Source organism: Odontesthes bonariensis, chromosome 4 (genome assembly GCF_027942865.1).
Source record: "Odontesthes bonariensis isolate fOdoBon6 chromosome 4, fOdoBon6.hap1, whole genome shotgun sequence".
In the NCBI taxonomy this organism is placed as follows: Eukaryota; Metazoa; Chordata; class Actinopteri; order Atheriniformes; family Atherinopsidae; genus Odontesthes; species Odontesthes bonariensis.
The window spans coordinates 1,078,819-1,106,789 of record NC_134509.1 but is presented as its reverse complement, the minus strand read 5'-3'; the positions used below and the strand labels follow the sequence as shown (position 1 = coordinate 1,106,789).

Genomic DNA, 27,971 nt, shown 5'->3' with positions numbered 1-27,971 from the left:
TTAACTGTTAGCTCCTCCTCCCCCTTCCCTTTATCGAGCCTCTGCTCGTTCAGGCTGCTATTGAAAATAAGAATGTTTGTTCTTAATTGCTTGCCTGGTTAAATAAAGGTAAATTAAAAAAAATATGATTTAAATTAAATTATATTCTTCACATAATCTTCTTGTTTTGCTGGCTTTAGAATTCATACAATTTTCCAAAGATCCTAAAGATATGGAAGCCCATTTCTGTCATGATAGAAAAAATAAAAGACCAACAGGAAGTCATCATTTTGACTTTTAAAGTCATAATTATGAGATAAAAAGTCATAATTATGAGATAAAAAGTCATAATTATGACTTTGAATCTCATAATAATGACTTTCTATCTCATAATTGCTTTCACACCAAACTCGGCTCGGGTCCGCCGCGGGTCGAAAGGCGAGTCGTCGGCAGCCCGGGTCGGCAGCCCGGGTCGGCAGTGTGAAGGGAACAGCCGACACGCTAAATTCGCGGGTTCTTCCTCAGTGTGAAAGCGGCTAATATAACGTTTTCCTGGATTTCTTTCCTCAGACTCCCGCAGACAGAAAACACGCAGCTGTCGCTTTAAGGCACCACGTGACCTCTTTCTGTGGAACCCTACGTCACAGGTCACGTGATCCTCGGGTCAGCTGACTGCCGCTTCCGGGTGCTGTTGCTGTGTTTACTCCTGCGCTTTAAATCCAGGTAAACTCTTATTTTCTCTTCTTTTCTGCGCTTTCTTCCAACATTAGCGGCTCCGCTGTCAGGCTCCGGGTTCCGGTTCGGTTCCCCGCGGACATCCGGATCCGAACCGGGCCCGAACGCAGCTCGATCCGGTTTCAGTCTTTGGTTTTGGGTTCGGGTTCGTTTTTAACCGTGAAAACGGAAAAGGTTCCGGTTCTGTTGGTCCGTGTGAGCTGAGCTTTAACATCTTTAACATCACACTGACAGCATCAAACTCTTTTCTTCTGATGGGTTTATCTGTAGTTCTGTCAGCTTTAACTTTAAATTCAGAACATAAAAACTCATGTTTGATCTGATAAATAGATTTAATAAATAGATTTAATAAGTAGATTTAATAAGTAGATTTAATAAATATATTTAATATATTTAATAAATAGATTTAATAAGTAGATTTAATAAATAGATTTAATAAGTAGATTTAATAAATAGATTTAATAAGTAGATTTAATAAATATATTTAATAAGTAGATTTAATAAATAGATTTAATAAGTAGATTTAATAAATATATTTAATAAATAGATTTAATAAATAGATTTAATAAATGTATTTAATAGATTTAATAAGTAGATTTAATAAATATATTTAATAAATAGATTTAATAAATAGATTTAATAAATGTATTTAATAGATTTAATAAGTAGATTTAATAAATGTATTTAATAAGTAGATTTAATAAGTAGATTTAATAAATGTATTTAATAAGTAGTCCAGAGGTCAACAGAGAGCAACAAGTAAAGATGAAGATATCAGAACATGAAACAGAAGAAAGATGAATCTGATCAGAGTCATGGGATTTATTGTATTTAATTTATTTTAGTAATTTTGAACCTTTGTGTTTATTTAACCCTCCTGTTGTCCTGCAGGTCCAAAGTGACCCACGACCATGTTTAGCTGCAGAAAAAATACCTTAAACTATCTTTTTCCAACTTGAAATGTTATGACTTTTCCTAAAGGGACCCCATCATTAGAAAAAGTCACACTTTATTTTTGTTTATGTTTCCATGTGGGCTGTACACCACTAGGGTACAAAGATTGTCTTATGGGTCATTTTTGACCCGTGAATTATAAAAACATTTAAACAGCAGAAAAAAGTTCAGTTTTTTTCCCTTTCAATATAATTAATTCAGAAGTAATTACTTCACATTTATATAATAGCAATAATAAACCTTTATTATGTAAAAGAAAACTGAGAAAACAAGAAAACTGTTGGTCCAACTGACCAAAAAAAAAAAAGTGTAATCCTGAAAACTGGTGATTGTCTTTTTGTATTGTGTAACAAAAAATACATGATAAAAAATGTATTGAATTGAGTTGAATAGATAAATAACAGGTGGTTTCATCATACAAAATAGATTTTGGATTTAAAATTCAATTAAGTTGCTTTATTTTGGGGCTTTGGTAGGAGAAAGGAGAGTAAACACAATGTTAAGACCACACAAAGGTTAAGTTTAAATTTAGATCATAAAAACTGATGTTTGATCTGATAAGTAGATTTAATAAATAGTCCAGAGGTCAACAAGTAAAGATGAAGATATCAGAACATGAAACAGAAGAAAGATGAATCTGATCCAACTCATGGGATTTATTGTATTTATAATATTGTATTTAATTTATTGTATTTAATTTATTGTTTTTATTTTATTGTATTTATTTTATCGTATTTAATTTATTGTATTTATTTTATTGTATTTAATTTATTGTATTTATTTTATTGTATTTAATTTATTGTATTTAATTTATTGTTTTTATTTTATTGTATTTATTTTATCGTATTTAATTTATTGTATTTATTTTATCGTATTTAATTTATTGTATTTATTTTATTGTATTTATTTTATTGTATTTATTTTATTGTATTTATTTTATCATATTTATTTTATTGTATTTAATTTATTATATTTAATTTAATGTAGCACTTTGGAACCTTTGTGTTTATTTAAACTGAGCTTTATAAATAAAGTGGCTTGATTGACTTACAGACACTACTTTGTGTCTGAAAGTAATCACACATCTGATTGACCAATGGCAGCTGGAGTTCCTCAGGGTTCCATTCTGGGACCTTTTAATGCAACATTTACGCGTTCCCACAGGTTCAAATAATTAAAACGCTACAAAAATATGCATGGAGCAGTTTTTCTGCATCACTCTGAGACAAGATGTTCCTGATTTTAACAATATTACCAAGGTGAAAGAAGGCAGTCCTAGAAACCTGTTTTATATGTGAGGTAGAGGACAGATCCTGATCAGAAATAACTCAGAGGTTCCTCACTGTAGAACTAGAACCTGAGGAAATACCATCTAGAGTAACTATAGAATCAGACAGTTTCCGAGCACAGAACCCTGAGGAACTCCATGACTCACTCTGGACAGAAGCATTCATAAAGGAGGTGAAAGAGATAAAGCGTGTGGTCTGAGTGAGGGGAAATAAATGTGTTAATAATATATTATATGTTGATCATTTAAGATGATTTAAATTTATTAAAACCTGCACTGATCAGCTGTTTGTATGGAGCTCTGAAACTGCCATAACCTGCAGAAGGTACTTTATTAAAGGCTAAATAAATAAACTTATATGATGTTAAAAGCTCCTGAAATTAAATGAAAAATTAATTCATGCTAAAATAAACATATAGAATGTTATTGCTTTATTTTAATACAATTTAGTTAATTGCTTTTACTCAATATTGTGTTTTTTCGGTTTGTTTTATTTCTTTTAATTGGAATATATATTTTTTTATTGTTTATCTGTATTTACTTTGTATTGATCTATTTATTCACTCCAAATGATTTATTTCTTCATTATTGGAAGACCTCATTTGCATAATAAAGCAGAAACAAACATATTAGAAAAAATAAATTTATTAAATTTATTTTATTTATTTATTTATTTTTTAAATTTATAACATTTTTAATAAATTAAATAAATGTATTTAATTTATTAAAAAATGTACGGAAACAGAAGCATTTGGAGGGAAAAATAGATTCATTATTATTGTTTCAAATGAAATTTCTTTCTATAAACTGATTTTATTGAGGTTCTGATCGGGCTGAGCTCCGACAGAACCACCGCGGTCCGGTCGGACCTCGCTAACGGTTCTGTTGTTTACAGTCGGTTCTGTGACGCCGCTATGAACGTCTCCGACAGCGACGACGACCTCTACAACGAGAGGACGGCGCTGGTGCCGGCGGAGAACCCGACGGTGCCGTCCTACAGGCCGGACGCCGACTTCAGCCCGCCGGAGGACACGCCCACAGCGAGGGTAAAGGTCAGGTTTCAGTTCTCTGAGGTTTGTCCTGCGGCGCTGGCGCTGAGTGTCGCCCTCTGTTGGTTCAGGTGGCGGCGAGGGGGCGGCCGCGCCCCGGCGTGGCGGGTGGCGGCGGCTCGGACCAGGAGGCGGACGCAGAGGAGGAGGAGCTGACTCTGAAGTACGGAGCGAAGCACGTCATCATGCTGTTCGTCCCCGTCACGCTCTGCATGGTCGTGGTGGTCGCCACCATCAAGTCGGTCAGCTTCTACACGGAGAAGACCGACCAGCAGCTGTAGGTCGCCGCGCCCGCCGCCGCACGCCCTCACCCCGCCCTCAGCTGACCGCCATGTTTGTCCCCGCAGGATCTACACGCCGTTCACAGAAAACACCTCGTCTGTCGGCCGCCGGCTCCTCAACTCCGTCCTCAACACCATCATCATGATCAGCGTCATCGTGGTCATGACCATCTTCCTGGTCGTGCTCTACAAGTACCGCTGCTACAAGGTACGGGTAGTTAAAGGGACAGTTCGCCTCTTCTGACATGAAGCTGTGTAACATCCCATATCAGCAGCATCATTTCTGAACATCTTCTTACCCCCTGCTGCGTCCTGTGAGCAGAGTTCCAGCCTCGTTTTGGTGTTGATGAAGGTAGTCCGGCTAGTTGGCTGGGGTTTAAAAAATAAAGCGTTTTGCTTCTCAGAACAATATGCGTTCAACAGAGTAATACATTTGTATCACAAAATGGTTCCAGTTTCCATCCAACTCCTTTCTTTATGCTAAGTTAGGCTAACAGTTTTCATCCGACTCCAGACTTTATGCTAAGTTAGGCTAACAGTTTCCATCCGACTCCAGACTTTATGCTAAGTTAGGCTAACAGTTTCCATCCAACTCCTGTCTTTGTGCTAAGTTAGGCTAACAGTTTCCATCCGACTCCAGACTTTATGCTAAGTTAGGCTAACAGTTTCCATCCAACTCCTGTCTTTATGCTAAGTTAGGCTAACAGTTTCCATCCAACTCCTTTCTTTATGCTAAGTTAGGCTAACAGTTTCCATCCAACTCCTTTCTTTATGCTAAGTTAGGCTAACAGTTTCCATCCGACTCCAGACTTTATGCTAAGTTAGGCTAACAGTTTCCATCCAACTCCTTTCTTTATGCTAAGTTAGGCTAACAGTTTCCATCCAACTCCAGACTTTATGCTAAGTTAGGCTAACAGTTTCCATCCAACTCCTGTCTTTGTGCTAAGTTAGGCTAACAGTTTCCATCCAACTCCTTTCTTTATGCTAAGTTAGGCTAACAGTTTTCATCCGACTCCAGACTTTATGCTAAGTTAGGCTAACAGTTTCCATCCGACTCCAGACTTTATGCTAAGTTAGGCTAACAGTTTCCATCCAACTCCTGTCTTTGTGCTAAGTTAGGCTAACAGTTTCCATCCGACTCCAGACTTTATGCTAAGTTAGGCTAACAGTTTCCATCCAACTCCTGTCTTTATGCTAAGTTAGGCTAACAGTTTCCATCCAACTCCTTTCTTTATGCTAAGTTAGGCTAACAGTTTCCATCCAACTCCTTTCTTTATGCTAAGTTAGGCTAACAGTTTCCATCCGACTCCAGACTTTATGCTAAGTTAGGCTAACAGTTTCCATCCAACTCCTTTCTTTATGCTAAGTTAGGCTAACAGTTTCCATCCAACTCCAGACTTTATGCTAAGTTAGGCTAACAGTTTCCATCCAACTCCTGTCTTTGTGCTAAGTTAGGCTAACAGTTTCCATCCAACTCCTTTCTTTATGCTAAGTTAGGCTAACAGTTTTCATCCGACTCCAGACTTTATGCTAAGTTAGGCTAACAGTTTCCATCCGACTCCAGACTTTATGCTAAGTTAGGCTAACAGTTTCCATCCAACTCCTGTCTTTGTGCTAAGTTAGGCTAACAGTTTCCATCCGACTCCAGACTTTATGCTAAGTTAGGCTAACAGTTTCCATCCAACTCCTGTCTTTATGCTAAGTTAGGCTAACAGTTTCCATCCAACTCCTTTCTTTATGCTAAGTTAGGCTAACAGTTTCCATCCAACTCCTTTCTTTATGCTAAGTTAGGCTAACAGTTTCCATCCGACTCCAGACTTTATGCTAAGTTAGGCTAACAGTTTCCATCCAACTCCTTTCTTTATGCTAAGTTAGGCTAACAGTTTCCATCCAACTCCAGACTTTATGCTAAGTTAGGCTAACAGTTTCCATCCAACTCCTGTCTTTGTGCTAAGTTAGGCTAACAGTTTCCATCCAACTCCTTTCTTTATGCTAAGTTAGGCTAACAGTTTCCATCCAACTCCTTTCTTTATGCTAAGTTAGGCTAACAGTTCCATCCGACTCCAGACTTTATGCTAAGTTAGGCTAACAGTTTCCATCCGACTCCAGACTTTATGCTAAGTTAGGCTAACAGTTTCCATCCAACTCCTTTCTTTATGCTAAGTTAGGCTAACAGTTTCCATCCGACTCCAGACTTTATGCTAAGTTAGGCTAACAGTTTCCATCCGACTCCAGACTTTATGCTAAGTTAGGCTAACAGTTTCCATCCGACTCCTGTCTTTATGCTAAGTTAGGCTAACAGTTTCCATCCGACTCCTGTCTTTGTGCTAAGTTAGGCTAACAGTTTCCATCCAACTCCTTTCTTTATGCTAAGTTAGGCTAACAGTTTCCATCCGACTCCTTTCTTTATGCTAAGTTAGGCTAACAGTTACCATCCAACTCCTTTCTTTATGCTAAGTTAGGCTAACAGTTTCCATCCGACTCCTGTCTTTATGCTAAGTTAGGAGAACGATTTTGTGATGCAAATGTATTACTCTGTCGAACGCATATTGTTCTGAGAAGCAAAACGCTTTATTTTTTAAACCCCAGCCAACTAGCCGGACTACCTTCATCAACACCAAAACGAGGCTGGAACTCTGCTCACAGGACGCAGCAGGGGGTAAGAAGATGTTCAGAAATGATGTTGCTGACATGGGATGTTACACAGCTTCATGTCAGAAGAGGCGAACTGTCCCTTTAAATTGGACCTTCTCTGTGTTACTGGTGGTCCGGGTCAGCTGTGACCACCATGTTGGATCAGCTTTTGTGTTTCTGTTATCCAGTTCATCCACGGCTGGCTCATCCTGTCCTCCCTCATGCTGCTCTTCTGGTTCAGCTTCATGTACCTGGGGTGAGTCCCGCCGCCGCCGCCATGTTGTTACACGTGTTCAGGGTTCAGGGTTCACGGGTTCTTCCTCTGTGCCCCAGCGAGGTGTTTAAGACCTACAACTTGGCGATGGACTACCCAACGGTGGCGATGATGATCTGGAACTTCGGGGCGGTGGGGATGATCTGCATCCACTGGAAGGGCCCCCTGCAGCTGCAGCAGGCCTACCTGATCCTCATCAGCGCCCTCATGGCCCTCGTCTTCATCAAGTACCTGCCCGAGTGGTCGGCCTGGGTCATCCTGGGCGCCATCTCCGTCTACGGTGAGACCAGCAACGCTTTCTCAGTTTCAATGTCACTGAACCAGTCAGGCTCGAGTTTCCGTCTGCCGGCAGCCTTCCCATCATGCTTTGCTCCGTCAGCCTTCCCATCATGCTTTGCTCCGTCAGCCTTCCCATCATGCTTTGCTCCGGCTGTTTGTGTTGCAGACCTGGTGGCCGTTCTCAGTCCCAAAGGACCTCTCAGGATGTTGGTGGAAACCGCTCAGGAGCGCAACGAGCCCATCTTTCCCGCCCTCATCTACTCCTGTAAGTCTGAACGTTTTCCAGAAGTTTCATTCGCCGACGAGCCGAAACTCGGCTGTGTGGCGTCACCAGTGTTGGGCAAGCTACTTGTAAAATGTAGTGAGCTAAGCTATCAGCTACTCAACCATAAATTAAGCTTCACTACACTAAAGCTACCACCACGAGAAATGTAGTGAGCTAAGCTACAAAAATGTGGGAAAGTAGTTCACTACATCAGAACCTACATTGTACCGACATAATATCAGATTGATTTAAAATAACAGATATCTTCATTAAATAAAACATCAAATGCTTTTCACAGTAGACAGATAAGACTAGTGTGTGGAACCAGAGTCAGTTTAGTGCACGTGACAGCTTTACAGCAAGAGTTCAGCAGGGGGTACATGCTGTATCACAGGAAAGGGAACACAAGGCCTGCCATGAAATGCTCCCCATCTGCACAGTTTTATTTCTTTGACCTCAGCATTAGGTACTGTTAACTGCATGAATTTGGTGCCAATATATGTATGAGTTTGATAGGTCTGATAACAGATATGTTAGTGGTGGATTGGTTTATTGTATTTTATCTTATAAAGCAGCAAGAAAAATATTTAATTTCTTAAAAACAAGTGTAGCTATTGAATATGAGAATATGTCCTTTAATGGTGAGAAACACACAGATGCTATGACTTCTATCAGGCATAGATCAAATGACATTTTCATATCGTGATATTCAGGATCAGAAGGCTATTGTTTGGACCTACACAGCCTACAGGTTAACACAAATAAAAGCACTTACTTTTGAACCTGGCAACAAAAGCTGGAATCATATTCAGTCTTGTGAAACCCCAAGTCAAATATATTCACCTTGTTTCGAGGGGTTATATATTTTCCCAGAACAGAAAAGTGTTGTTTTGTGTTCGCTATAACGCGGTTTTGTGTTGAGAAGAACATCGGTACACTCTTTAGACTTTTTATTTATTTTTTAAATATTTTTTATGCCTTTAATGGATAGACAGGTGGAGAGAGACAGGAAGCAGGGGGCAGAGAGAGGGGGAAGACATGCAGCAAAGGGCTGCTCGGTGCGGGACTGGAACCGGGGCCAGCTGCAGCGAGGACTGTAGCCTCTGTACATCAGCGAGGACTGTAGCCTCTGTACATCAGTGAGGACTGTAGCCTCTGTACATCAGCGAGGACTGTAGCCTCTGTACATCAGTGAGGACTGTAGCCTCTGTACATGGGACGGCTGCTAAACCCACTACGCCACCGACGAAGAGGGGCGCCCTCTTTAGACTTTTAAAGACTGAAAGCAACAGATGTTCTTAATTTCCTTCATATATATATAATAATTAAATCGTAGAATAGTATGTTCCCCAGCGTTTGTTTAGGCAAATGCTTCACTTTCTGAACAAACGAGTGGTGCGCGCTCGCTCCCGCAAGGGGGTGCATCTGACGGCAGGGGTGCCGATTTCGGCACAACACCGGTATGTATGCAGGCGGCACGAGCAGACGAGTGGGAGCAGCTTGCGCATGACGTTCAACAGACATTCACTTTATTGTGTTCAAAACCATGTTGTGATGCTGGTAACTGCTGTTTTCCACAGGCATGACCTGAAATTTTGAAAGCTTTTGTGGACGCTACGTCACTACTTGACAAAAAAAATAGCTTAACTACAGGGACGTTACTCGATACATAAAGTAGTGACGCTACGGCCAAGCTACTGGGCGTCACCAAAGGGGGCGCTGTAGGCTGCGCTGTTAGTGGTTAGAATTCAGAAGAAGAGGTAGTTATTGGAACAGGAAACAAACCTGAAGGAGGAAAAAACAACAGCCATGGTGGACATCCACCAGAGGAAAATGGAGAGAGCTCTTCTTCAGGAATTACTTTAATATCTGGGAATATCTGGGTTAGAGTTGGGGGGGGGTGAAGCTCGAAGGACCTCGGACCAGCAGCGTCTACACCACGTTTAAGACGACCCAGACTCTGTTCATGGGTCGTTCCACGATGGTGGGATGAGCTACCGAGCGCTACCAGAACAGGGGCGTCCCTGAATATCTTCAAGAAACTCTTGATTGTTATCTTTGATGTTAGCGTTGATGTTAGATTTGATGTTAGATTTGATGTTAGCTGTAATGTTAGCTTGGATGATAGCTTTGATGTTAGCTGTAATGTTAGCTTTGATATTAGCGTTGATGTTAGCGTTGATGTTAGCTTTGATGTTAGCTTTGATCATATCTGGGAATAACACAGAACGAACGATGTCATCCTCTGTGTGTGTGCATGTGTGCGTGCTGACAGCTGCCATGATGTGGACGGTGGGAATGGCGAGCCCGGCGGACCCGGCGGACGCTCAGCGCTCTGAAACAGGTCCAGCATCTCACTGATGATGACGGCGCTCACCTCTGTTTGTCGTCCTGACTCCATTTTGTGTTTCAGATGAGGAGGCGGAGCAGAACGGTCTGAGGGCGGAGCCTCACAGCCGGCGTCAGACGGCGCCCCCTGAAGACGAGCTGGAGGAGGACAGTGAGTTTGAACACTTCGTCTCAGAGCGCCGTCGGGTGCGTTTGGGTTTGTAATGTGTGCGTCTGGCGTCTGCAGGGGGGGTGAAGCTCGGCCTCGGTGACTTCATCTTCTACAGCGTCCTGGTTGGGAAAGCGGCGGCGACCGGCGGCGACTGGAACACCACGCTCGCCTGCTTCGTCGCCATTCTTATCGTAAGTTTGACCTCACCCATTAGCTTTGATGTTAGCTTTGATGTTAGCGTTGATGTTAGCTTTGATGTTAGTTATGATGCTAGCTTTGATGTTAGCGTTGGTGTTAGCTTTGATGTTAGCTGTAATGTTAGCTTTGATGTTAGCTTTGATGTTAGGTTTGATGCTAGCTTTGATGTTAGCGTTGATGTTAGCTTTGATGTTAGCTTTGATGTTAGCGTTGATGTTAGCTTTGATGTTAGCGTTGGTGTTAGCTTTGATGTTAGCTGTAATGTTAGCTTTGATGTTAGCCTTGATGCTAGCTTTGATGTTAGCGTTGATGTTAGCTTTGATGCTAGCTTTGATGTTAGCGTTGATGTTAGCCTTGATGTTAGCTTTGATGTTAGCGTTGATGCTAGCTTTGATGTAAGTTTGTCCTCACCCGTTCCTCACCCGTCTGCTCTGTTTCAGGGCCTCTGCCTCACCCTGCTGCTGTTGGCCATCTTTAAGAAGGCGCTGCCAGCGCTGCCCATCTCCATCACCTTCGGCCTCGTCTTCTACTTCTCCACAGACTTCCTGGTTCAGCCCTTCATGGACAACCTCGCCGCTCACCAGTTCTACATCTGAGACGAAGCCCCGCCCACACCGCCTTCCTATTCGCTGTCGTTTTCATCATCATCAACCTCCTATTTATCCTGCCGGACTGCCGCCATCTGGCGATGTAACGCACTCCCTGTGCAGGTGATAAACGGCCTTACCTGGTGGTCTCTGCTCAGGTGTGTTTGTGGAGGAGCAGCAAAGGTCCCCGGCTGATTAAAAGTGTAGAAAAATCCACCTTAAATGTTGTCACGTCCGTCGTCTCTTTCCCGCCGATGGCGTTTGTTCCACCTGAACCGCAGTGGCCACGGCTGATGGTGATTGGCCGAAGTTACCAGCAGAACTCGTTCTGTTTCAGTTATTTAGGAACTAAAGTCCAGAGTCCAATATTTAATAAAAAAAAATAAACATGTTTGAAATGAAAATGTGAAGTGGGCGGAGCCACTGCTGTTCTTTGTTCACTTTTCTCTTTAAATTGGACCCATTGAACTCTTCTAAACTCAACACAGGTCATTTTAAACTCTGGGATTGGGCGTTTCTCCTTGAAATGCATCTTGGGAGTTGTAGTTATAACGCCTCCCCTGAACGTTTACAAGCTTTGTGACCGTGACACCAGATATTTTGTCATTTAATTATTAATCCGATAATTTATCAGAGAGCGAAGAAACACTTTATTTCGAACTCGATCCGAGTTCAGAACTTTTAAAGATTGTGACGTAATGACAGGAAACACGCAGTTATTGGTCCAGAAGAAGAAGAAGAAGAAGTAAATATCAGATTTATCTTGTGTTTCTAAAAATTAAAACCAGCTGCACAAACACATTTAAGTCTGATTCAATTGTTGAACATCCGTCCATCATCTTCTGGTTATCTGAGGTCGGGTCAGAACCAGCAGGTAAACCCAGACGCCCTGATATATGCTCCCAGGAACAGGAAGAAGGAGTTTTACACCTCAGACGCCCTGATATATGCTCCCAGGAACAGGAAGAAGGAGTTTTACACTTCAGACGCCCTGATATATGCTCCCAGGAACAGGAAGAAGGAGTTTTACACCTCAGACGCCCTGATATATGCTCCCAGGAACAGGAAGAAGGAGTTTTACCCCTCAGACGCCCTGATATATGCTCCCAGGAACAGGAAGAAGGAGTTTTACACCTCAGACGCCCTGATATATGCTCCCAGGAACAGGAAGAAGGAGTTTTACACCACAGACGCCCTGATATATGCTCCCAGGAACAGGAAGAAGGAGTTTTACACCTCAGACGCCCTGATATATGCTCCCAGGAACAGGAAGAAGGAGTTTTACACCTCAGACGCCCTGATATATGCTCCCAGGAACAGGAAGAAGGAGTTTTACACCTCAGACGCCCTGATATACGCTCCCAGGAACAGGAAGAAGGACTTTTACAGCTCAGACGCCCTGATATATGCTCCCAGGAACAGGAAGAAGGAGTTTTACACCTCAGACGCCCTGATATACGCTCCCAGGAACAGGAAGAAGGAGTTTTACAGCTCAGACGCCCTGATATATGCTCCCAGGAACAGGAAGAAGGAGTTTTACAGCTCAGACGCCCTGATATATGCTCCCAGGAACAGGAAGAAGGAGTTTTACAGCTCAGACGCCCTGATATATGCTCCCAGGAACAGGAAGAAGGAGTTTTACAGCTCAGACAGGGAGAAAAACATTTTTTCATTCATTCGTCTTAAAGTATTGGTGAAACACAGGTCCAGATTAAAAAACAAAACGAACTTCTCCTTTAAGACAGATACTTATTTTATTCAGTTAATTTTGTTATTTTATATCAAAGTGAATTGCTGGATAATAATTAGTTTTCCAGGTGTTCATGTCACTCAAAAATATGCATCTAATTCAATTCAGGTTCGAGTCAAATAGTTAAAAAAATTGTTTCACTCACAAAAAAAGGGGCTAAATAAATTCACCAGGCCAGGAAAGGTGAAGGCCATCTGTTTCGGCCGGCCCTTCTAATGAAGTGTCCCTTATTTATTGTTCAGGGAGTTGGGAACCCTAGTTCTGACCCTCTTTCTCTCTGAAACACCGAGTCTGTTCCAGCACGAGCCAGCAGGGGGCAGCACGACAACAAACTCCCAGAGGAGGCACGGCTGGGTCACATCATGTTTATTCTGGATTCAAAAACAAAAACAAAGAAAAAGAAAAAGAAAAACTATCTAGCAGTTCATCAACAAACAGGAGCCGAGGCGCTTCAGTTCTCCTCAAAACTTCAATTCCTCTCCTCAAACTGGGATTTGTTCTTGAGCAGGAAGGCAGCCAGATACTCGATGGGGTTGGGAGGTCTGCAGGAGGGAAGCAGCCACAGGTTAGAACAGGGCTGACCTCTGACCTCTGACCTTTGACCCCGGAGGTGACTCACCTCTCCTTGGCCAGCACCGACAGCCCCTGCAGCAGGATGGGGACCACCGTCTGGTCCAGGTAGGCCCGGGTGGGCAGCGCCTGCAGGTCCACCTTCTGCTTGGACAGCTTCTCCGCGCTCGCCTTCTCGTTCTCCACCGTCCTCTGGGGAGCAAAGCATGCTGGGAGTCCCGCTGTGCGCCCTCACCTGTCACAGGTGTGTGTGTGTGTGTGTGTGTGTGTTACCTGGATGTTGTCGGTCAGGCCGAACTCTGCGTGCGGGTTTTCAGAGACCTGCAGGAGGATCCAGGGTCAGAACCTGAGCTGATATCAGTCTGATTATTCTGGGTTCCAAACCGCATTACCCACAATGCATTGCGCTTCTGCCCGAGCCGAAATCAGCCGGCCTGAAGCTGATTTCCCTTAAGCTCTAAACTCTGTAAACTTTAGCAACATTTGAAACATTTTCAGGTGAGAAAGTAGTCGTTTAGATCCCCAACGTGTTGAAAACCTGACAAAATACCGGCTGTTTACCATTTTGTTCCCACGAATTCGGCGCTACTAAAGCTAGCCGCAGTGAGCAACGCACTTCCTGTTATTTTCACAAAATAAAATACCCGTTGCCTTTTATCATAGGGAAAGCCATTAGGATACAATTGGTGCTTTTGTTTTGAAAACAGGAAGTGAACCTACCCTCGTTGTAGCTAGCTTGAAACTGCCGTTTTGACGTTACGTTGCATCTTGGGTAGTTTGAGTATGAGTAGTAACCTCATGATGCATACCCAACATTTAGGAGAATCTAGTATGCATCCGGGAACTTCTGCTTACTCAAACTCGCATACTAACTCAGAAAGTTAGTAGGAGTAGTAGGAGTAGTATGCGGTTTGGAACACAGCCAGAGTCGCACCAACAGCTGGAACATCTTTATCTACATCACATCTCAGAGTTCAGGTCCAGTTTATTCACAGAAAAGTCAAACTAAACTCAGTAACAACCAACGATAACGTGAATAAAACAGCAGCGAGACAAGGAACCAGCCGTTTCACCTCGGTAATAACTAGTTTTAGTGGCAGCACGGATCAGTTTCTCCATCTTAAATGGTTCTGAAAGTTTAAAGTTCCTCTGAGTCGGGGCGGTTGGTGGCGTAGTGGGTTAAGCAGCCGCCCCATGTACAGAGGCTACAGTCCTCGCTGCAGCGGGCCACGGTTCCAGTCCCGCACCGAGCGGCCCTGTGCTGCATGTCTCCCCCCTCTCTCTGCCCCCTGCTTCCTGTCTCTCTCAGTAAAGGCGGGGTAAGTGATCTTTTTCTGGAACATTTTTTTACATATTGCTTGAAATACTCTTCACACCCCCATTGCAACCAATTAATTAAAAGTTTTGACACAAATATGAAAAGTTTTAGTGGCCTCTAGAACGTACAATCTAGGAAAAACAGTATCCAATCATACTGAACGGACCGTTCACAATGATTGGATTCTGATGCTGTCTATCAAACTGCAATCTGCTCCTCCCTCCCCGTGCGCGTACCCTGCTCCGTGAACGAAGCTTGGCAGGAAGCTAAACTAGAGCCAGCTTGGCTAGCACCTAGCATTATTAAACGTATAGTTAGCATATACTAAATACGGCAACGATCGGTGCTTGCTGTCAGAACAGCGCTCGTGCACCTTCGTGCTCGTGCGCGTTCATGTACTCTAGAGGCGTGCCTTCGGGGGGAAAGTGAAGAAAAGGGTTGGGACTTTTTACCTGTGTATTTTCAAAATGCAGCTTCGCTGGACTCAAAATCCAGGATCTCCTACCCTACCTTTAAAGGCATAAAAAAGCCCAAAAAAATACTTGAAAAAATAAAAAAAAAGTTCCTCTGAGTTCAGACTTCCTGTCCTCCATCAGAGGGCTGAACAACACCTGTTTTCCTGCCTGATACCCACAGACGGGTTCTGGTTCTGGTTCTGTGTAGAACCCTCTGAGCTGCTGAGTCAGCAGAATCGTACGGAAAGCTGAATAAAACTCACCGGTGTGTGTCCCTCCATCGACTGATCTGCATCTGTGTGATCTGAAAGACAAGCAGCAGGAAACTGTTAAATGTGACATTTTTATCATGAGGTTTGGTGCAGCTGAGCTGTGATTAAGTCTGACTGAGGACCAACACCGGGCCGTTACTCTCTGAGCCTCTGCAGGTTGTTCAGGATAAAATCTCCTTAAAGAGCCTGAAATCTGGATGGAGTCTGGTGTGAGAACATTTGTGCTGCTAGGGGCAACTGCTCAGCTCCATGTCTGAGGCCCAGCGGAACCGGAACAGACCTCCAATCCGCTTCTTTAACATTCGGTAAATAAAGATTTGCACAAAATTATGATTAAAAAAAAAAAAAAAAAAAAACAGTTTTAATGTAAGCGGCGTTGAGCTGAAACCTGGAGCTCCTCCCGTGTTTTACCGTTAAAAGCTGCCGGCTGCACCGGGCTGTGTGCCGGGAGCACCGGCAGAAATTCGGCTGGATTAGTTTGCTTTTTTCCACCGTTTGGAAGGAGAAGGAGCTGATCTGGACCCCCGTTTAACCGCTCATGGTGTCGGTCTGCGCTGCCGTTATCGGCGGTTAGTTAGCTTAGCATCACATTCCCGCCCTGTTTCCGGGAAATAAACCTCCCTGACCACTAAAAACCGAATCGCGACGTTTCAACCGAACGTTAAACCACCAAATAAAACCGGAAACACGTCACAAAGATGAAAAATTCCAGTTAAAAAGGATGAAAAACGCAACAAATGGGCACCAATTGACTCACCGTCCGCCATGTTTGTTGTGTCTGGGTACGCAAGATATCCGGCGTACGTCGATTCTGTACGGAGGCTACGTAAAAAAAAAAAAAAAAATACGCCATTTCCGGTGAGTAGCTGTATTTCAAAAGAAAAGCTGAGATTAAAGACTTTAAGGTTTTTTAAAGACTTCAGTCCAGTAATGTATCGTGTTTTCATGTAAAGTAAAGTTTACAGTTTACTGTTCAAAGTAAAGTGTTCTTGGTTTATGAAAGAAAAAGATTAAACTCTGACGTGTTTAAATCCAGGCTGAAAACAGTTCTGTTTAGCTGTGCATATGACACCTGAAAGCATTTTATCTGCACTCTTCACTTTTAAATTAATTCATTAATGATTATTTTTAATGTTTATTTTTTATTTTTCTTTATTTCTTTTTAATGATTTTATTACCTTCTTGTGGTTTTATGTAGCTATGAAGCACTTTGAATTGCCTTGTGTACGAATTGTGCTCTATAAATAAAATTGCATTGCATTGCATTAAACTTATAAGAATGATGTAAAACGTTTAGTTCTGTTGGTTCACAGCATCAAACGGTAAGAGGAAGAAATATTTATCACAATGAAACGGCAGGTACAGCTCTGCCATCCAACAGACCCATTTATCCACTCATTTAACATGAAAAGTATTAAAACAATAAATCAATAAATATTAAACAGATGTCAGAATGTAAGGAGGGAGGATAGAATGATGAAGAGACAGTTTGTCTCATACGTCTCAATAAGAGCTCAGAAAACTGTGTCAAATTGTTGAAAAAGGCAGAATATGTCACATTTAAAGCACCTGAAGACTTCAGAATGAGCACAAAGTAATACGTCACCTTTAAAGTGAAAGATGAGCTGCAGGCGGAGTCTTTTTGTTCAGAGTTTTATTGTAAAACTTTGGACATTTTCAGTAAGTGTGACGCTTTAATGTTCCCATCACTGAATAACCAGGAATAAATGTTTAAATGTGTTCCAGAGGAAATAAAAAGCAGGATTTCATCATGATAAACAGGTGGAAACAGGAGCAGAATCATTAAAAGATAATTAATAAGAATAAAAAAACCTTCATCAGCTGGGGCCAAGATGTGAAACAGTCTGAACTCAACATATTTCCTTCATTTCATCACGTAATAATCCTCCAGGTTCACAGTTCAGACCCAAATAAGTTGGAACAGGAGCAGCTGGGAGCTGGTGTTCAGCTTAAAAATGATAAAGTTATTTCAGCCAGCTGACTTTAACCAGGATGTGGTCCTAAAGCAGCCTCCATCACAGGCTGCGAGCAGCAGAGATGCTCACAGGATCTGCAGTTTGTCCACAGATGAGTTTCAGTCTCAGCGTAAAGGACGAAGGAGCCGGATCCCCGTGACCTCTGACCCCTCGGACGGCGCCGCAGCAGGAACCCCGGCCCGAACCGTCCGTCCTCCATCAGAATAAGAAAGGAACGATGGCTTTCCTGGAGCGAGGGTAATCCTTAAACCTCTTCTGGTAGTCTCTGTAAGACACAGCAAGCAGCACAACTGTTCAGGGAATATTCTTTATCAAAGCATTTATATTTAATTACTTTGAGGCAAACATAAATAAATATATACATTATACCCCATAATGATGCTGACATTATTCTGTTTGACTTAAATTATGCACTAATTGAAGGTTAATCTGACTCTGGATATAACAAGATCAATGGGAAGCTTTTGGATGCCTTAGCGCATCAGGCTGTTGGAAGAGAGCGTGTGTTCCGAGACCGAGTAGATGTCCTGCGGAGACAGACGAATGGCTGACATCGTGATTTAGATTGCCTAGGACTGTGCAGCTGCAAATATGCAGCTTGCTGGTGTTATGGTAAATTTTGTCTCTTCGAACTGCTTTAGAAACCCCAACAACAGACTTTCCAATCCACATTCCCATTTGCCTGATGTACCATGTGCCGATACACACTAATTGTGTTTCAGAGAAGCGAGACACACCCTTTGTCCTGAGTCTTTCTTTTGCAGAAGAAAAATAAACACGTGGCCGACTGAAAAATAGAAATGTCTCCATTTAATTTCTCATCAGTTGTAATAGGAAGTTAAGAAAAACTTCCACCACACTAGGGCCACAACTCCAGAGAGCCATCATGATGAGGCAACAGCTGATTGCACGGCTTTAGTTGCAGTCATCGAGCGCCTGGCCATGGAGAGAGGTTTTGTTTTTTAAGCCATTTTCATATCAAACCATTTCTTCTTTATTTCGGTGACATTACGATGTTATAAATTGGCTTTATTCTTAGACTTTATGTATTCATATTCTGTAGTTCACTAAATAATCTATGTTCCTAGTTTGTGGTGCAATCTCTGCTCATACAAACGAAATGTATGTCCAAGACTTTAAGATGACGTAGCGGGATAAAATAACTGGGTCAGATAAAGCATCTATTAGGTCAGATAGGTCTGGTGCAGTAGATGCACGCCTGAAACAACACACACTCACACATCGCTTATCACATCCAAAGAACATGACGAAGACGATGGATGGCCTGCTCACATCACTAGTAAATGTTCAATGATACGTTGTCAAGTGTAGGTCCAACCTCTGAGATAAAGGTGAACATAAATATGAAATGTTTCCGGATATCTCTGAAAGCAGAACTTCAGTCTCAGAGCCCATAAAGTTGTTTTTTCTGGATCTCTGAAAGCAGAACTTCAGTCTCAGAGCTCCTAAAGTTGTTTTTTCTGGATCTCTGAAAGCAGAACTTCAGTCTCAGAGCCCCTAAAGTTGTTCTTTCTGGATCTCTGAAAGCAGAACTTCAGTCTCAGAGCCCCTAAAGTTGTTCTTTCTGGATCTCTGAAAGCAGAACTTCAGTCTCAGAGCCCCTAAAGTTGTTCTTTTTGCCACGAAAATGTTCTTGCATGAGGCCCTTTGTCTGATAATTATCGATTAGAGGAAGTGGAAAAAAGCAAAGCAACATTTTTCTTTCTCTCACTGTGGAAGTTAAAGGGTTAACATGTACAAACTGGAATCCGTCAGATAAACATCAGCAGTTTAAACCTTTGAGCCCAGTAAAATGTGTTTGTGATCAGATGTTCAGGTCAATGGTTCCAAAAGCTGCAAAGAGACACAAAAAGGCCACAGAGAGCTCACTTCTAACTTTAATTAATGCAGTTGTTGCCGTGGTTACTGTAAAATCAGACGGACACTTTTTAAAAGACTTAAGAATATGTGGTAAACTCTCAGAAATAAGGGTACAGTACGAGGTACAATCTATACCAATGTACCCCCTAGGGTTAATTATTCGACCTAAAGGTACATATATGTACTCAAGTGGTAAAAAGGTACCTATATGTACCTTTTGAGGGTCCAAAAGGTACATATATCTCTCCCGGACAAATACACAATACTACTCCACACTCATCCACCACCAACAAAACAATCCCAAAATGCTTTTCTTTACCATCAACCGCCTGCTTGACCCTCCCGATGCCCCCCAACCTTCTGATGCTGCTGACCTCTGCTCCAGATTCCTGGATTTTTTCCAAGAAAAAGTGGATACCATCAATCAGCAGCTCCTGATGTCTACCCCCTGTCTCTCCACCCTCTGCCCCTTAGTGGTGACCATCATTAATGCATCACTCAGCTTCAAAACGGCAGCTGTGATTCCAACCCTCAAAAAGCCTGGACTGGACCCAGATGACACTAACAACTATCGCCCGATCTCCACCCTTCCCTTCCTGAGTAAGATCTTGGAAAGAGCAGTGGCTGCCCAGCTCCAACACCACATGTCCCACCATGAGCTCTTCGAACCTCTCCAGTCCGATTTCAGAATCCACCACAGTACTGAAACTGGTCTTATCACCATCCTCCCAGACCTGTCCGCAGCCTTTGATACTGTCTCCCACACCACCATCCTCACCCGTCTCTCTAAACTCATTGGCCTCACTGGCACAGCACTCTCTTGGTTCCAGTCTTACCTCTCAAGCAGGAAACAGTACATCACTCTGAAAGGCTCCAACTCCATCGCTGCAGCAGTTAACCATGGCGTCCCCCAGGGGTCTATCCTGGGTCCCCTTCTTTTCACCATTTACATGCTCCCCCTAGGACAAATTATCCGAAACCATGGACTCGGTTTTCACTGCTATGCTGATGACACTCAGATGTACATCAGCACAAACCCGCAACTCAACAACTGCCTGCAGCAAATCAAAGGTTGACCTCTGACCTCCTCAAACTCAACAGCAGCAAAACGGAGCTCATGGTGGCCCCGGCACCCCTGCTGAAGAAGGTTGGTGATCTGGCCCTGGTCATAGATGGCTGTTCCATCTCTCCATCACCAGAGGAACCTGGGTGTCATCCTGGACTCCACCCTTTCATTTCGGTCCCACATCCAGAGTATGTCACTGCCCCAGTGACAAGCCATCGTACCCCTAAAGGTACAGTTCTGTACTTTATTTTCTGAGAGTGTAGCAGATCTTCTATAGAATACAGAGGCTCATTAATAGCATCAGCATGAGTTCTAATGGCTTTGACAGAGATTTAAACAGATTCAGAAGTTATTTATAACGAGGGATTTGGCGGTTCTGGTGGTGAATGGGAGGCAGCGGTACCTGTGGTGGTGGTACGCTCGCGGCCCGATGGAGCAGATGGTGAAGAAGGCGAAGGCAAAGGCTGGCAGAGACCACGCTGCCACTGCGTAACCACACCACTCTACGATCTCGCCGAAGTAGTTGGCGCCGGACACAAACTCAAACATTCCTCCTGAAAAACAGAACCAGCAGAGCTGAACGGCCGGTTCTTCCCAGGAAGCGGCTCACCCGGACCCGGACCCGGACCTGGACCCGGACCCGGACCTGGACCCGTACCCGGACCTGGACCCGTACCCGGACCTGGACCCGGACCCGTACCCGGACCCGTACCCGGACCCGGACCCGGACCCGGACCTTACCTTTGGGGATCCGGTAGACGTACTCTCCTGGTTTTCTCAGGTTGCGCAGGATGTTGTCACTGTGGATGTTGATGGTCAGACCAACCAGAAACACCAGGAAACCTTCAGAGGAGACAGAACCATTCACTCTGTGTTCACCAGCTCAGGTCAACACAAACAGAACCAGAACCAGAAGAATCCGGGTTAGACTCCATCAAGAAGCTCATATGACACAGTCACAAAATACCTTCAACTCTTTGCTCAGTACACAGGAACAAACCATCGTCCTTCTTTCATTCTACCAGAGAACCAACACCGGCTGGTTTTACTGAAGAAAACTAACTAACTAACTAACTAACTAACTGACTAACTGACTAACTAACTAACTGACTAACTAACTAACTAACTAACCTCTAAACACGCAGCAGATCAGTCAGAACTACCAGAAACTACCGACTACTGATTAATGGGGCTAACAGTGAGCTAATGGGGCTAACAGTGGGCTAATCTTCCTAACAGTGAGCTAATGGGGCTAACAGTGAGCTAATGGGGCTAACAGTGGAATAATCTTGCTAACAGCTAATGGGGTTAGCTCCTGTGACCTCATATCAAGTCTTTTGCTCAGCAAAATGAAAATGTGACATCATTCCACCACTTCTCCTGCTGTGGAGGAGCTACCGCTCCACTCTGAGGTCATTAAGTTGATGTAAAGTGCTTTATAAATCAAATATATTATTTTTACCGGGACTCACCTGTGGTGAGGCGCAGCTTGGTCAGCCAGGTGTCCTGGAAGCGGGCGCAGTGCAGCAGGTGGTGTCCCTGCAGGAAGCCGGAGATGGAGCAGAAGATGGCGGCGTAGAGCACGATGCGCAGAGGGACCGGCCGTCCTCGGGTCAGCAGGGAGTAGATCACACTTCTGCAAAGAAGAACAGAGTCACTTCCTGCTTGGTTGTCAGATAAAATATCCTCTTCAGGTTTAACCATTAATAATAATAATAATAATAATAATAATAATAATAATAATAACCATTATATTTAAACATTAATAATAATAATAACCATTCTATTTAACCATTAATAATAATAATAATAATAATAATAATAATAATAATAACCATTATATATAAACGTTAAACCACAGTCACACATATTCTGTGCTTCATGGTTTATAGAAAAGTGAAGAGTTTGGGGGATTTTTCCACAGAATGTTCAGGTTGGAGTGCAGTGATGTCAGTGATTTATACATCAGATCACAGTTTTCTCTCAGCATTAATGTTTAAAAGCAGCTTTCAAAGTAAAAGCATACATCCTCAGAGTAAACAAACAAACAAACAAACAAACAAACATCTCAATCTGGTGAATTATTTCAATTAAATTCAATTAAAAATGTATTTATAAAGCACATTAAAACCAAACTGCTTCACATTTTAAGAGAGTCAGCAATAAAACAGCAATAAGAATAACTTTTAAGGATATCATCAAAGCCTTTAATAAGCCTTTGATCTCTCCTAAGCCGTTTAAACTCTGAATGACGTCACCATGGGGCAGTTATGGGGCCCCACAGCGGGCTGGGGCTCCTGAATAAACGCGCTTTAGAACCCGAACGCCTTCCAGCGCGAGCTCCCGTGACGGAGTCGCGCATCGCTGCACACCTGTGGGACCCCCCGGGTGCCCCCTGACCTGTAGAAGTAGTGCAGCATGAAGGTGCACAGCAGCAGCGCGGCCCCGGGCCCGGGCTCCGGCGGCCCGGCCCGCAGCAGCAGCAGCAGCGGGACCAGCAGGGACGGAACCTCCTGCAGGAACCAGCCCAGCCGGGCCGGCACGCAGCGCCAGCTGGGCGGCGTGTAGCGGCCGTACAGCGCGCAGATCCGGGTCTGGTGCAGCAGGTAGGCCGCCCCCCCGGCGATCAGCCCCCAGCTGAGGAAGGACACGGCGGTCTGACGGCACTCCATGAGGGTCTGAGGCCGGATCCGGACTCTGCTCAGAGCCCCGGGGAGCAGGCGCTGCGGGCTGACCGCGTTCAGCCAATCAGAGAGGAGGCAGAGGTGACGACAGAGGCGGAGTGACAGCTGTCAGCGTTTCTGAAGTTTTTTAACTTATTTAACAAAGTTTACCTGAAAAACAAGCCAGAACCCGGGTCACGTGACAGGAAACAGAAAGAAGAGAGTCAGAATAAAGTTTATCTGAAGTTTATCTGAAGTTAGTTCAGTCAGATCCTCTGTTTTTAAAGCTCTTAAACTTTTAATGTTTGTTTTTAAAGTTTTTAAACCTTTAATGTCTGTTTTTAAAGCTCTTAAACTTTTAATGTTTGTTTTTAAAGCTCTTAAACTTTTAATGTTTGTTTTTAAAGCTCTTAAACTTTTAATGTTTGTTTTTAAAGCTCTTAACTCCCTCCGTTGGCTTCCTGTCCTTATTTCTGACCTGGGCCTCTTCACATCTAGGCTTAAATCCTGCTTATTTAGGATTGCTTTAATACCCAGTAGTATGATGACACTTCTTAAAACAGGCTTCCCAAAGGTCACTCCCCTGGGGTCCTATCAGAGAGTCAGACCTCGTGGCCTTGACCTCCATGCAGTTCATTTGGAGGCTCAGCTGTGATGTGGACGGCTTATCTCTTATATATATATATCATATATCATATCTCTGTTTTATCTCTTATTGGAGATAATCTGGCCCCGCCCATCAGAAGTTCTTCTTATCTCCCTCATGGTTAATCATTTCACTCTGAAGGCATTTCTGAGCATTTCAAAACACACAACTTCTAAACCACCTCATGTTTTGGCATTATACTTCATATCCTTTTCAGACTGATTTTTATTTCTTTATATATAAAATCAAATGAAATGTTTTCTAACTTTATGATCAAATCAAATCAAATTTATTTGTAGCACATTTCATGTACAAACAGTTCAAAGTGCTTCACATAAAATAAAAGCATTGCAGCAGGGAGTGGAAGAAGCATTAAAATACATAAAAGAATATAAAGAGAAACAAATAAAATCATTTAAATGAATTTAAAATCAGGCAACAGTCCAGATAAGTTCAAAGATATCGTGCAGATTTCATGCATAGACACATGAGAACAGAAATGTTTTTAACCTGGATTTAAAAATGTCTCCATTTGGTGAAAGTTTAATCTCCACTGGCAGTTTGTTCCACTTGTTTGCAGCATAACAGCTAAATGCTGCTTCTCCATGTTTAGTCTGGACTCTGGACTGGACCAGCTGACCTGAGTCCTTGGATCTCAGAGCTCTGCTGGCTTTATATTCTCTGAACAGATCACAGATTGTAAACCATCAGCAGGCTTTTAAAATCTATTCTGTGACTGACTGGAAGCCAGAGTAAAGATTTTAAAGCTGCTGTGATGTGTTCAGATCTCTTAGTCCGGGTTAAAACTCCAGCAGCAGCGTTCTGGATGAGCTGCAGATGTTTAATGCTCTTTGTGGGAAGTCCAGTTAAAAGAGCGTTACAGTAATGGAGTCTGCTGGAGATGAATGCATGGATGATAAAGAAACAAACTTTTTTGGGTTATTTGTTCAATGAAAGGAACAAAAATGTGGAAAGTTTAAATCTACGATCGCTCCCAGATATGTAACGTTTGTTTTAACGTGTATATTCTGACACGTTTTGGAATAAAACAGATTTATACAGATTAATTCTCAGCCTGTTAGATAAGAAAACTGATTCCGAGGACAGATCTCTGAGATAAAGCTCCGTTTTAGGTCCTAATTTGAATCAAATAAGAGCAAAATATTGTTTAAAAGACTAATTGGTGTCCAGTTTTCTGAACTTAATTGACCTTTCTTTGGCTTTGGAACTGACTTAATGACAGAGTTGGAGGCAGTTCTGTAACATGGGGCTGAAAACTGATGGAATTCACTAATTAAGCATCATTCCCAACAGAGTCTCCTGCTCACAAACAATCAGCCATGAATAACTTCTGGTAAAAGAAGGTCACATGTTTTAAAAAGATATTGTCATTTTCACATAATAATTCTAAGTGGGAATTTGCTATAAAACTTGTCTTTTATAGACGAACCTGACCGTCACAAACAGACACAAAGGATCACAAATGGCTAAAAGCTGTCAGCTGGTTCCACAGAGAGGGAAACATCACCCAGGCAGCCTGGGGATTAACAGGATCTATGTTAGCTAGCTATGCCAATTCAGATAACCTGGCCTCCAAAACTACAAAAAGACTAAATGTGTCAGATGTACCATTATCACTAAAGCAGGCAGAGGAGGAGCTAAACATCCGGAGGGAGCTGGTAGCAATGCTAAGCTAACAGACTTTAAACACATGCTAAGCTAACAGACTTTAAACACATGCTAAGCTAACAGACTTAAACACATGCTAAGCTAACAGACTTAAACACATGCTAAGCTAACAGACTCAAATACATGCTAAGCTAACAGACTTAAACACATGCTAAGATAACAGACTTAAACACATGCTAAGCTAACAGACTTTAAACACATGCTAAGCTAACAGACTTTAAACACATGCTAAGCTAACAGACTTTAAACACATAAATGGGTGATCGGGTTTATGATGCAGAAATGTGTCACTGTGAAAAATTCTGTGATATTTGATCATCCAAGAGGAGCGAAAAGGTCCCACAGAGCAAAGAAGTGGAAACAGAATCAGGTGGAAAGCAGCCGCTGACGGAGGAAACATTATTCAGATGCCACTGAAACATGTTCGAACACGTCTGCTTTCTGCTCGTCCAGTTCGAGGCTGCTTCTCTTCCCCAGCCTGAGAACATTTATTATCAGCATATCTACAACCCCTGGAAAAAATGATGGAATCACCGGCCTCGGACGATGTTCATTCAGGTGTTTCATTTAGTAGAAAAAAGCAGATCACAGACATGACACAAAACAAAAGTCATTTCAAACGGCAACTTTCTGGCTTTAAGAAACACTAAAATAAATCAAGAAAAAAAATTGTTGCAGTCAGTAACGGTTACTTTTTTAGACCAAGCAGAGGTAAAAATTGATGGAATCACCTTGTAAACATCCTGTAAACACCCTGTAAACACACTGTAAACACACTACAAACATCCTGTAAACATCCTGTAAACACCCTGTAAACATCCTGTAAACACCCTGTAAACACACTGTAAACACACTACAAACATCCTGTAAACATCCTGTAAACACCCTGTAAACACACTGTAAACACACTACAAACATCCTGTAAACATCCTGTAAACACACTGTAAACACACTACAAACATCCTGTAAACATCCTGTAAACACACTGTAAACACCCTGTAAACACCCTGTAAACACACTGTAAACACGCTGTAAACATCCTGTAAACACCCTGTAAACATCCTGTAAACACCCTGTAAACACCCTGTAAACATCCTGTAAACACACTGTAAACACACTGTAAACACGCTGTAAACATCCTGTAAACACCCTGTAAACACCCTGTAAACATCCTGTAAACACACTGTAAACATCCTGTAAACATCCTGTAAACACCCTGTAAACAAACTGTAAACATCCTGTAAACACCCTGTAAACATCCTGTAAACACCCTGTAAACACACTGTGAACATCCTGTAAACACCCTGTAAAAACCCTGTAAACATCCTGTAAACATCCTGTAAACACACTGTAAACATCCTGTAAACACCCTGTAAACACCCTGTAAACATCCTGTAAACACACTGTAAACATCCTGTAAACACCCTGTAAAAACCCTGTAAACATCCTGTAAACATCCTGTAAACACACTGTAAACATCCTGTAAACACCCTGTAAACATCCTGTAAACACACTGTAAACATCCTGTAAACACCCTGTAAAAACCCTGTAAACATCCTGTAAACACACTGTAAACACCCTGTAAACATCCTGTAAACACCCTGTAAACATCCTGTAAACACACTGTAAACATCCTGTAAACACCCTGTAAACAGCCTGTAAACACACTGTAAACATCATTTAAACATCCTGTAAACACCCTGTAAACACCCTGTAAACATCCTGTAAACATCCTGTAAACACAATGTAAACATCCTGTAAACACCCTGTAAACACCCTGTAAACATCCTGTAAACACCCTGTAAACACCCTGTAAACATTCTGTAAACACCCTGTAAACATCCTGTAAACATCCTGTAAACACCCTGTAAACACCCTGTAAACATCCTGTAAACATCCTGTAAACACCCTGTAAACATCCTGTAAACATCCTGTAAACACAATGTAAACATCCTGTAAACACCCTGTAAACATCCTGTAAACACCCTGTAAACATCCTGTAAACATCCTGTAAACACCCTGTAAACATCCTGTAAACATCATGTAAACACCCTGTAAACATCCCGAAAACATCCTGTAAACATCCTGTAAACATCTTGTAAACACCCTGTAAACATCCTGTAAACACCCTGTAAACATCCTGTAAACACCCGGTAAACATCCTGTAAACACCCTGTAAACATCCTGTAAACACCCTGTAAACACCCTGTAAACACCCTGTAAACATCCTGTAAACATTCTGTAAACACCCTGTAAACTCCCTGTAAACATCCTGTAAACATCCTGTAAACACCCTGTAAACACCCTGTAAACACCCTGTAAACATCCTGTAAACACCCGGTAAACATCCTGTAAACACCCTGTAAACATCCTGTAAACACCCTGTAAACATCCTGTAAACACCCTGTAAACATTCTGTAAACACCCTGTAAACACCCTGTAAACACCCTGTAAACTCCCTGTAAACATCCTGTAAACACCCTGTAAACATCCTGTAAACACCCGGTAAACATCCTGTAAACACCCTGTAAACATCCTGTAAACACCCGGTAAACATCCTGTAAACACCCTGTAAACACCCTGTAAACACCCTGTAAACATTCTGTAAACACCCTGTAAACACCCTGTAAACACCCTGTAA

At 42.5% G+C, this 27,971-nt stretch overlaps 4 protein-coding genes across 7 annotated transcripts in view; 2 read left to right on the top strand and 2 right to left on the bottom strand.

Annotated features, from left to right (window-relative positions):
* LOC142378179 (mechanosensitive cation channel TMEM63B-like) overlaps nucleotides 1-27,971 on the top strand; it is a 221,053-nt gene that overhangs the window by 148,416 nt on the left and 44,666 nt on the right. The gene's annotated exons all lie outside the window — the stretch shown is intronic.
* Nucleotides 637-11,427, top strand: psen2 (presenilin 2). The gene is made up of 11 exons (XM_075462422.1): nucleotides 637-702; nucleotides 3,852-4,002; nucleotides 4,077-4,282; nucleotides 4,353-4,494; nucleotides 7,109-7,176; nucleotides 7,254-7,474; nucleotides 7,640-7,738; nucleotides 10,014-10,082; nucleotides 10,152-10,238; nucleotides 10,314-10,429; nucleotides 10,877-11,427. The coding sequence occupies exons 2-11, from the start codon at nucleotides 3,871-3,873 to the stop codon at nucleotides 11,030-11,032; spliced, it is 1,296 nt and encodes a 431-aa protein (XP_075318537.1). The 5' UTR covers nucleotides 637-702; nucleotides 3,852-3,870; the 3' UTR covers nucleotides 11,033-11,427.
* On the bottom strand, nucleotides 13,125-16,205 carry dpy30 (dpy-30 histone methyltransferase complex regulatory subunit). The gene is made up of 5 exons (XM_075464315.1): nucleotides 16,146-16,205; nucleotides 15,380-15,420; nucleotides 13,617-13,664; nucleotides 13,393-13,535; nucleotides 13,125-13,315 (listed from the first exon to the last, which is right to left on the bottom strand). The coding sequence occupies exons 1-5, from the start codon at nucleotides 16,153-16,155 to the stop codon at nucleotides 13,243-13,245; spliced, it is 315 nt and encodes a 104-aa protein (XP_075320430.1). The 5' UTR covers nucleotides 16,156-16,205; the 3' UTR covers nucleotides 13,125-13,242.
* On the bottom strand, nucleotides 17,026-23,138 carry srd5a2a (steroid-5-alpha-reductase, alpha polypeptide 2a). The gene is made up of 5 exons (XM_075464314.1): nucleotides 22,733-23,138; nucleotides 21,805-21,968; nucleotides 21,074-21,175; nucleotides 20,736-20,886; nucleotides 17,026-17,650 (listed from the first exon to the last, which is right to left on the bottom strand). The coding sequence occupies exons 1-5, from the start codon at nucleotides 23,002-23,004 to the stop codon at nucleotides 17,584-17,586; spliced, it is 756 nt and encodes a 251-aa protein (XP_075320429.1). The 5' UTR covers nucleotides 23,005-23,138; the 3' UTR covers nucleotides 17,026-17,583.